Below are 11409 nucleotides of genomic sequence, written 5' to 3' on the forward strand. Positions count from 1 at the left end.
TGACTCCTTAACATACAATTTGTTGAATCTAATGACCTCAAAAGTGATTTTCAGGATGTTTAGGTACTTGGCAAAAGAGGGACTGTAGACAAGAATGTCATAAAAAAATATTAGGATGAATTTACGCAAGTAAGGTTCAAAAATTTGGTTCATCAATACTTGAAAGGTGACTGGGGCGTTGGTGAGTCCAAAGGGCATTACAATGAACTCATAGTGCCCTTGATGGGTTTTAAAAGTTGTCTTAAGTATGTCTTCAGACCTCATTCTTATTTGGTGATAGCCAAACCTAAGGTCTAACTTGGTAAAAACTGAAGCATGTTTGAGTTCATCAAGTAAATCTTCCACAATGGGTATGGGAAACTTGTCTTTGATGGTGATGGCATTTAGTTGACAATAGTCAGCACAAAGTTGCCATGTCCCATTGTTCTTTTTGACAAGTAGCACGGGAGAAGCAAAAGGGCCACGACTTGGTTGGGTGATAGCTTTTTTCAGCATACCTTTGATTAGTTTTTCAATTTTTGTTTTCTGTCTAAGTGGATAACGGCAAGATCTCACATTGGCTGGTTCCACATTAGATTTAAGGTTGATGGCACGATCATAAGGTCTTTCGGGAGGTAAGGAATTTGGCTCAACAAAGAGGTCCCTAAACTCAAATAAAAGTATGTTAAGCAAGTCAATCTCATGTACCTCCCATTGATCTTGCAATTAGCTAGTAACAATCACCATCAATTGTCCTTCATGCTCCTGATTCTCTCCTGATTGCTCAATAGCATGAATGGAAAACCCCTATCTCTTGAACAATCTTTGCAACTTCCTTCCTGATATCATTTTGCAAACCCCTGTCTTTGAGCTATCAGTGAGGGTTCTTCTATGGCCATCCTTTTCAAAGGTTACCTCCATCTTGTTGAAATCAAAACAAGTGGGGTTTACCTCCTTCATCCAATCCACCACAAGCACAATTTTACACCCTCCCAATTTTAACAATCTTAAATCAGCCACAAATTCTTCTCCATGCATCTCCTAACAAAATCCCATGCCAGCCGAGTGGCTAAGAACCTTGTTACCATTTGCAACTGTCACTGAAAGGGGATGAATGTCAGTGAGCACACAATTGAGCTTTCTAGCTATGGTCTTATCCAAAAAGCTATGAGTACTAGCACTATCAATAAGCACCATCAATTGACATTTTGTACCTTTCCTTCCACCTTGATAATTTTGTTGTTTGCTAACCCCTTTAGAGCGTGTAGGGAAATCTCTCCCTTGTCCTCTCCTTTGCCTTCCATAGGTCTACTTGATTCTCTTACTTCCACCTCTTCATCCTCTTCTCCTTCCAACAAAAGTAATTGCCTCTTACACCGATGTTCTGGGAAATATTTATCCCCACAATGGTAGCATAGTCCTGCTTGTCGCCTTAGCTCCATCATCCTTCCTCATGTTTGCACCAAGTTAGCCATCGATAAGGCAAGGAGCCCTTTGTGACCTTGGCCCACCTGACGTGCCTCCTTACCCACTCCTTTGTTTCCTACTTGCCAAACATGGGAATTGACCCCTCTCATATGCACCCTCAGTTTCTTCATCAAGGCCTCTATTATTAATTCTTGCAACCGAGAACTTTCAACTGCTCGTTTGATGGTGTGGGGTTGCAGCATCTTCACCATTGGCCTCACCTCATCACTTAAACCACTAATGAAATTTGATACAAAATAATCTTCTATTAGATGGGGGTTATGGATCATCATTAGTGAGCTTTGCTTCTCAAACTTGAGCTAGTAGGTCTATATTGTCCCTTCTTGTTTAAATTTATTGAATTCTTTGACTACATCCATCATACTCCCATCCCCAAACCTCTCACACAAGTCATTTGCAGACTCATTCCAGGGACAACCCTCCTTCACTTGGATCCATCCTTGGAACCAAGCATCTCCTATGTCATTCAAATAGGCAGAAGCTAATGTAATTTTCTACTAATTGGGCGTGTACATAGTGAACATCCATTCACAATGCCTCACCCACCACCTTGGGTTCTCCCCATCAAATAATGGTATCATTAACTTTGGTGCAGGGAAACTCGGCTAATTCCAATTAGCTTGAGTCTCTTGTCTCCTCTCCAAAGTGTTCTCCCCCATAATCTCTGATTCTATCTCAAACTCCAATGTCCCTACTGGTTGATGTCCCATTCCCACTCCAGGAAGGATGGGTTTTGACCTCTCCCTAGGAGGAAATTCAACAGAAAGCCTTACTGGCTATTGACTAGAGAACATTCTCATAAATTGTTGCATCTGCTTCCTCATCTAATTGCATAACAAATTACTCTGTTCTCGATTTTTGAACAGATTTGGTTCTAAGGGTATAACACCCGAGAACTTCAACTAAGTTGGTGGAAATCAAACTTGTTAATTGATTCGATGAAGAGAATTCTACTTATACAGTTTCTAGGCTATCTAATCCTAATATTTAGGAGACAAGATACAACAAGAAGATAAAATACAATAGAATTTAAGCAATAAATAATAAAAGATAATAATCACATCTATTCCTATTATTTCTCCTAATTTTTAGGAGCTTAATCTTCAAACTTTCTGCTGCCTTTATCCGGTTTAGACTTATCTTTCTATCTTATCTACCAACTCCTTTAGCAATTTGGAATTCCCTTCTTTATCTCTTTAACCTCGGTGGCACTCCTATTTCACTTAGGACTCTCTAACACCCCCCCCCCCCCCAAGCTAAGGAATAGATATCTTTCATTCCTAGCTTGTTGATGAGAGTCTCAAAACTTGATCTTGTCATGGATTTGGTGAGCACATCCACTACCTGTTCTGTTGTAGGAATATATATCAATTTGATATCTTCTTCTTCAATCTCCCGTTGGATGAAACTCCAGTCAATCCTGACATGTTTCATTCTATCATGTTGTACTGGATTGTTAACAATACTTATAGCTGATTTACTATCACTGTAAAGCTTTGTCAGATTTGTTAGTGGTAGTTGTAGATCCTCCATTAATCTTACCAACCAAATTAGCTCACAAATACCTTGGGCAATGGCCCTGAATTCTGCCTTAGCACTGTTTCTTGCCACTACAGATTGCTTTTTACTTCTCCATGTGACTAGGTTGCCCCCACAATTTTGTGCAAAAACCCGATGTAGACCGGCTGCCCATCACTAATCCTGCCCAATCTGCATTAGAATATCCTTCAGTCCCCCTTTCATTACTCTTTTGAAACAATAATCCCTTACCTGGTGTTCTTTTCAAGTACCTCAAAATATGGTATACAACTGCCATATGTTGTTGAATTGGAGCATGCATAAATTGGCTTATGATGTTCACAGGATAGGCTATGTCTGGACGAGTTAAAGACAAATAGATTAGCCTTCCAACTAGCTATTGATACCTTTCCTTATCCACCTGAGGATCATTCTCTCTCTTAACATATCATATTTCCAATTTCTTTCTAGAGGGGTGTATCTTGGTTTGCATCCAATCATTCATATATCTCTTAGAAGATCAAGAGTATATTTTCTTTGAGATATTATCATACCTTCTTTACTTCTTGCAATTTCCATCCCCAAAAAATACTTCATTGTTCCCAAGTCCTTTAGCACAAATTTTGCCTTTAGCTTCTGTTTTAAGGCTACAATTTCTTAAACATCATCCCCCGTAACAATTATATCATCTACATACACAATCAAAATGCATCTTTTTTCATTGGTATGTTTGATAAATAAAGTGTGGTTGACCTTCCCTTGTGTGTATCCGAATTGTGTCAAACTAGAGCTGAATTTCTTAAACCATGCTCTAGGAGATTGCTTTAAACCATAAAGAGATTTATGAAGCTTACATACCTTGCCAATCCTCTCTTCTTTCTCAAACTCGGGTGGAATCTTCATATATACTTCTTCTTCTAATTCTCCATTTAGGAATGCATTCTTGATATCAAATTGAAATAACTCCCAATCCAAATTCACAACAATAGACAATAATACTCTAATGGAGGTTAATGTAGCAATTGGAGCAAAGGTTTCTTCGTAATCTATTCCATAGGTTTGAAAGTAACCTTGGGCAACAAGCCTAACCTTATATTTGTCCACACTTCCATCTGAGATGTATTTAATTGTGAACACCCATTTGCAGCCAATAATCTTCTTGTTTTTTGGAATGTCAACAACTTCCCATGTGTGATTGTCTTTGAGTGCCCTCATTTCCTCCATCACTGCCTCCTTCCATTTAGAATCAACTAGGGCTTCTTGGATATTTCGAGGTATATCCACTCCATCCAAAGTAGTAATGAAGGTCCTGAATTTAGGAGATAACCTAGAATATGTCAAGTAATTGGAGATTGGATGTTTCACACATGATCTTATGCCCTTTCTTATAACAATAGGAAGGTCTAACTCACTATCAGCAGCAATATTTTCTCCCTCAGTTTCTGGACCTTCTCTCAGTTCTAATAGTTGGCTGAGTTGAGGAGCCGGATTTTTACCTTGCCTTGAATAGACTTTTATTGGTTTTTCCACGTCCAAGTCTTCTCCTATATTAGTTTCCATAGGTTTGGCTGGGTTTAGAGATTCATGAGAGGGAGGAAGGCTCAGATAGTGAGGCTCAAACGAGGCTAGCTGAGAATGCTGTTGGATTTGAACCATGATTAGGAATGGGTTGAAGAATTGGGAATAGAATGGGCATAGGAATAGTGGGATCCCAATGGTTGTCTTTCATTTGAGATGTGGTATTTGAGTAGTATAACTCATTCTCCACAAAGGTTACATCACATGAGATAAGAACTTTTTGTGATGTAGGGCAAAAGCACTTATAACCCTTTTGAGTAGGAGGATACCCAATGAATATACACTTTAAGGCTCTTGGTTCAAGTTTATGATGATTTGGACTGGTTTGGTAGACATGTACCACACATCCAAATACTTTGGGAGGAAGATTGTTTAGAGTCCAAACATGAGGAAAAATGGATGTAAGGTTGTGCAAAGGGGTTTGGTATTTTAGGACTTTGGAAGGCAGCCTATTGATGAGATAAGCAGCTATTAGGACTACCTCCCCCCAATATCTATTTGGAATAGAACTAGGGAACATAAGGGATCTAGACACTTCAAGTAAGTGTCGAATTTTTCTTTCAGCTATTCTATTTTGCTGAGGGGTGTAAGGACAAGTACTTTGATGGAAAATCCCATTGGTAGTTAGATATTGGGTGAATGGATAAGAAAAGAATTATTGGCCATTGTCAGTCCTAAGAATGCAAATAGAGGACTGAAAAACATTCAAAATGAGTTTATGGAAAATCTGAAAAATGGCACATGCCTTGGATTTTTCTTTCATTAGGTATACCCAGCATACTCTTGTATGGTCGTCAATGAATGTTATGAACCATCTTGCACCATTTAGGTTTGGAACTCTAGCTAAGCCCCATATATCACTATGAATCAAATGGAATGGTTTAGAAGGAGTGTATGGGTTCGGTTGATAAGTGCTATGAGTTTGCTTGGCAAGAATGCAATGATCATACTTGAGTACCAACTTTTCTTTATTGATAAATAAATTAGGGTACAAGCGTTTCAAATATGGAAAACTAGGATGACCAAGACATCTATACCATAATAAAATTTCAAAATCCAAGCTAGTTGTAAGAGAAAACCTATGTGGAACTTGACTAAGAGAATTCTTGTTATCGGAAAGCCAATAGAGTTCATCCCTCTCCTCAGCACTGCCAATTGTCTTTCCTGAGAATCGATCTTGAAAAACACAATATGAAGGAAAAAATGTCATAATCCAAGTCTTTTGTTAACTTGCTCACTGATAACAAACTATATTTCAGGTTTGGCACATATAACACTGATTTGAGCAATAAACCAGCCACATAAACACTTCACTTTCCTTTTACCAATGATTGTGTTCCATCAGCCATCAAAATATTTAGCTCCTTTTCTTCCATTTGAAAAATATCAAGTGTGGCAGTAGATCCGGTCATACGATCGGATGCTCCGGTATCTACCACCCAACAATCCTTATTCATCTTCCTAGTAGTCAAAGACAAAGTCTGATTACCTTTTTGTGCCATAGATGCTGAGTGACTTAGTGTTGCATCCTCCGATTCCCTTGTAACATGAGAGTTTTGTAACAGCTTCTGTAGAAACTCAATTTGATCATGAGTTAAACTCATACTCGTTCCTTTCTCACTAGTAGGAGCACTTGTTGTTGCATACGCTGATCTCTCTTTCTCCTTCTTAGGCCTAGGTTTCTAGTTTGGGGGTTTTCCATGCAACTTCTAGCAGGTACTCTTGGTGTGATAGGGTCAGTTACAATGCTCACACCATTGCTTCTCCTCCTTAGGATTATCTTCCCTTTTTGTAGTAATAAGGGTTGATCCTGAATTATGTTCAGTTGTAGAAGGCAGCATAACTCTTTTTCTGCTCTCCTCCCGCCTTACCTCTGCAAACGCTTCTCGAATGGATGGTAATGGCTTAGTGCCTAGAAGTCTGCCTCTTACCTCATCCAAATCTGGATTGAGCCCTTGGAGGAAGTAAAAAATTCTCTCCTTTTCCAACATCTTGCTATGCTTTTGGCTGTCTTCTGCACACTTCCATTTAGGATCATAAAACAAATCCATCTCTTGCCACAATTCCATTAGATTGTTATAGTATTCTGTCACACCGAGCCTGCCTTGCTTGGTAGTTCGAATTGTAGCTCTAATCTCGAAGCATTGAGCTGTACTTTTAAGATCGAAGTAAATCTCTTGAACGGCCTCCCAAATTTCTTTTGTCGTTTTATAGAACAGATAGGGTCAACTTATCTTTGGCTCCATAGAGTTGATGATCCAAGCCATCAAGATTGAATTTTCTACCTCCCATCTTTGATAATCTCCTGAATCTTCTGGTGGTGTTGGAATTACCCCAGTTAGGTAGCCATATTTCCCTTTGCCTTTTATCACCAAGGTTACGGATTAAAACCATTCTCTAAAGTTTCTTCTGTTTAACCTATGTTGAGTGATTTGCAAGGTATTACTATCCAATGACAGGGTGTTGTGAGACACCATAGTCGTTGGAATTGAGGATTGTTGAAGGGCCGAACTATCGAATAACTCCGCTACAATTGGAGCTGCATTCCCACAGCCTTGCGGATCCATCTGTCTTGGATCTTTAGGCTAGACAAAGCTGAGCTTTGATACCATGAACATATTTGGTTCTAAGGGTATAACACCCAAGAACTTCAACTAAGTTTGTGGAAATCAAACTTGTTAATTGATTCGATGAAGAGAATTCTACTTATATAGTTTCTAGGATATCTAATCCTAATATTTAGGAGATAAGATACAACAAGAAGATAAAATACAACAGAATTTAAGCAATAAATAATAAAAGATAATAATCACATCTATTCCTATTATTTCTCTTGATTTCTAGGAGCTTAATCTTCAAACTTTCTGCTGTCTTTATCCGGTTTAGACTTATCTTTCTATCTTATGCACCAACTCCTTTAGCAGTTTGGAATTCCCTTCTTTATCTCTTTAATCTCGGTGGCACTCCCATTTCAATTAGGACTCTCTAACAATTTTTCTCTTGCCATCTCTCCATCACCCTATCAATCCTCGTCTCCACCACCATTTTGACCGATGACTCTACAGTTCCCATCCATGTCTACATATCAGTCATCGCCAATGTGACTTGTTATAGTTGAGACTCCATTTGCTTCATCCTCATTCCATTGGCCATGGCGACGAACTTCGTGGGAAAGAACACTGCCCAAGAGCGTTGCTCTGATACCAAAATGTTAACTCCCAAAGGATCTTACCAATTCTCTCACCAATCTGGTGAGAATGTTAGAAGAAGGGGGAGAATTAGAGAAGTTTATGGGGAATTAGAAGAACAAAGAACGGAGAGGGAAGAGAGAAGAGAGAGAGAGAGATTCGAAGAATATCAGAATTCTAGTATTCGATATCTTCTTCTAGGTGTGGACAACTTATATACATGCTCCAACCACCCATGTGTGGCTAATGGCCTGCACGCTCTGGGAATTACAAGCAATTAAGCTATTTTACTAAGTACAAGTCCTTATAGCTGTAACTAACAAGGTACAACCTCTCAATGTTGTAACTTCTTGAGTACAACTACTCATTCTCTATAGCTTCTCTAATTAAGGTACCTTCCTACATAGTTGGTATATGACAATCAAATTTTCATATTCAGGTATTTTCTAACTCAAAGGCCCTTTTTGGAATTTTTCCAAATTTTTAGGAATTTTCTACTAGTTTTTTATTGACTTTTGTATTTTTGGGTCATTCTCAAGTTCTCTAAATTCACATTTTAACCCAAATTTTCCATCCTCATTTTTGGTTAATTACACCTGAAAAAGGAAATATTTAGCTAACTTTTCCTATTTTCAAAAATATGAAGTCAAAATTACTAAAACTCAAAAGCACCAAAATGCCGCTCATGTGCCTTTCAAGGTGTTCTTAGGTTTCCTTATTTCTTATTACTTTCTAGGGTTCAACTTGTCAAGATTTGACCTTGCTTGGGTTTCCTTTTACCTTTTTCATGGTTTTGAGTAACTATCTAAAATTTACCAAAATGCCAATGGTATTAAAAATCTGAATATTATAACTGGTGTACGCTAATCCTGGTAAGTGCTAACAATTCTAATACATTGATTTACACATAATTCTAGACTAAAGACTTCGGTAACAATACCAAACTGGACAAAAGTTGGAGAATACTCTAATATTATTAATTAGAAGATGTGAAGAGTAGAGCAATTAAACCTCAATGCTAATAAGAAAACCTAATTAAGAAAAAAAGGAGAAATTACAAAACAATGAATTTTGTAATGCATGAACTATAAATCCCCTCTCAATTTGTTACATGATGATCATTGCCATCCATGAACAATGAATTCCTTGCAAGTGTAAGAATATCATTCAAGAACATTCCCAATCTACACTATACTTGCACCTCTGAGCACAAAAACTAAGAAGCATTTGCATTTCCACGCAAGTGACTAGAATCACCAAGTCTTCTAAATCCCAAATTCCAGTGCAGAATGCTTAATTAACCATTAGATTTTAGCTCCAATTTCTTTTTTTTTTTTAAAAAGAACTGAATGAAACCCATGTAGAATTAGAAGACAATCATGCATTAAAATATCTATAGAAGGTTGCCACAGAATTATATAGAACAGAGTATTAATACCTTAATATCTATAGAAGGTTGCCACAGAATTATATAGAACAGAGTATTAATACCTTAATATCTATAGAAGGTTGCCACAGAATTATATAGAACAGAGCATCAATACCTTAATAACGGGGACGCGATGACTAAATCAATCCTCTTAAATAGCCCACTTGATTGAACATGTTTCCGCAAGTTATCAACCTGTTAAACAGTGTAGAAAATTGTTTACAACATTACACTCAATATTTTTGTCATAATCATATATCTTAAGAGGCTTATTTAGAAGATTTTCTTTATCCAAATGTAACAAGGCTACAACATAAAAAAAAATAAAAAAATGATAAACTACCCACCTGCTGCCAGCCCAATGGAGTAAGCTGTGCATCAAAGTAATCAGGAGACATATATGCTTTATAGTTCTTATCCCCTTCAACATTGTGAATTCCTTGTGCATGCCTTACCTGGATGAATTGCTTTGTAAGATGACAATGGATTGCAAAGCATGACGAAAGTCAAGAAATACGGTGGTTTGGATGGCTTTAACCCATAAGACATGGAAGCTTCAGACAGGTGCAGCATGTTCAAGTGGGAAAAAAATAAAAAAAGGATGTTGACACCTACAAAGTGAAGAGTTTTGCAACGGTGCAACGGATACAAACTTGGACCTCCATTACCATCCATGCTTTAAACTGCATTAAATAAAATCAACTTAGAAAACAAAAGAACATTTGCAGATAGAATAAGACTGTAAGAGAATATCAAATACTGTTCAAATTTCTAAAAGGTATCTCATAAGGATAACGATAAGGCATCTCCTAATTGCAGAACAAATCAACCTGACAACCGCCTTATTTAGACAAAAGACTTTTTGACTTCAAAATTAGTTGAGCAAAGAACAAGCATAACCTCAAAAAATATGTAGCTAGAATTGCAAAATCTACCGTGCAACTAACAAAAAATGTTAGGATAACATTCGCTTTACTTGATGTTTCCCTCAAAAATTGTCAAAAACCTGCTAATCTGCTATACATGAATCAGTAACTTACACCTTAGTTCCAGCTAAATTTGCTAAAACAATGTTTCCATCTCAAGATATCATTTTACTTGTCTCTAATCAGCCAACATGGAGGCTTGTACTGTAGAGCCCATTGATATCAGTTTTCCTGGTCTCTTATCAAGATCTAAAGCAACATTGGTGGATAGCTATTTTTTGTTGCAAAGACATAATGACTACAAATCATTTAGGCCAAACTAGACAATGTTTCCTTCTAGGAGTTACTAATAGAAAAACGGTTGAAGGGAAAAGCCAAGAGCGAGAGAGAGAGAGAGAGAGAGGGAATGACTCATGGCTTCAGAGGAAAAGCATCGACAATTTGCTTGCTGTACAAATTGATGTCATCATCAATATTCAAAATACAATATCATCTTCTAAGCTCCCGAAAATAAGTCTCAGTGAACACCAGCTTAACTCGTACATTGGAGAAATGGATTGATTTAATTTGAGAAAAATGAATCAGTCGAGGGCTGAAAGTACTTCGCATCATTACGGAGATCTTGGCAACAGTTAATCCTAATTTAAAATGTCAATCCCAACCATAAAAAGGCAAATCCAAAATCACAAACGGGTGTTTGCGTATCAACAGATAAGAATCGCATGAAATGAATTCAGGGTTAAGAGATAGTGCGACTTGAAACAACTTGTCAAGTGGAGTACTGATTCTAGGGATTAAAAAAAATTGCGTACTGGAGAGTGAAGAATGGGAAGAGGAAGGGGAAGGAGAAGGGATGCAATGGTAGATGACGATCTGCTGCTGCTGCTACTGCTCAAAACTCGAAGAAAGGAGGTTGCGTCGAGCGTACATGTCTGCTCTCACTGTTGCGAATAGGGCAGGGGGTGGATGGTCATCTATTTTGCGGTGCCCGTGAGACTTCTGGAACGGGTTGACTGGCCTGAAATAGAACATATACACGCGTACAATTATCTTATATAATCCATGCCAGATATTGTCTGCAGTTTTTCTCATGCTTTTGTACTCAGTTACATTTTGTACATTTTTATGCACCATACATAATTTTTTTATCATTAGTATATCTTTATGTAATTTAAGATATACATAAAGATATATCAATAACATTTTTCTTTACTAATGCTGTACACAAATAATTTTTAATTTCTACAAATAACTCCAATGCTATTATTCTAGTAATAGTAATTGCATAATTGAATTCGATGGG

General features: G+C 37.5%; 1 protein-coding gene across 1 annotated transcript in view; it reads right to left on the reverse strand.

The window, feature by feature from the left end:
- LOC127809205 (phosphoglycerate mutase-like protein 1) overlaps positions 1 to 11115 on the reverse strand; it is a 43699-nt gene extending 32584 nt beyond the window's left edge. The window contains exons 1-4 of the mRNA XM_052347965.1: positions 10919 to 11115; positions 9796 to 9863; positions 9528 to 9635; positions 9296 to 9375 (exon numbers count right to left, since the gene is read on the reverse strand). Of these exons, the coding sequence (XP_052203925.1) occupies positions 9296 to 9375; positions 9528 to 9635; positions 9796 to 9855 (248 nt within the window). The 5' untranslated portion in view covers positions 9856 to 9863; positions 10919 to 11115. The remainder of the gene's footprint in view (positions 1 to 9295; positions 9376 to 9527; positions 9636 to 9795; positions 9864 to 10918) is intronic.
- Positions 11116 to 11409: the final 294 nt, after the last annotated feature.

This window comes from Diospyros lotus, chromosome 9, assembly GCF_014633365.1.
Source record: "Diospyros lotus cultivar Yz01 chromosome 9, ASM1463336v1, whole genome shotgun sequence".
Classification (NCBI taxonomy): Eukaryota; Viridiplantae; Streptophyta; class Magnoliopsida; order Ericales; family Ebenaceae; genus Diospyros; species Diospyros lotus.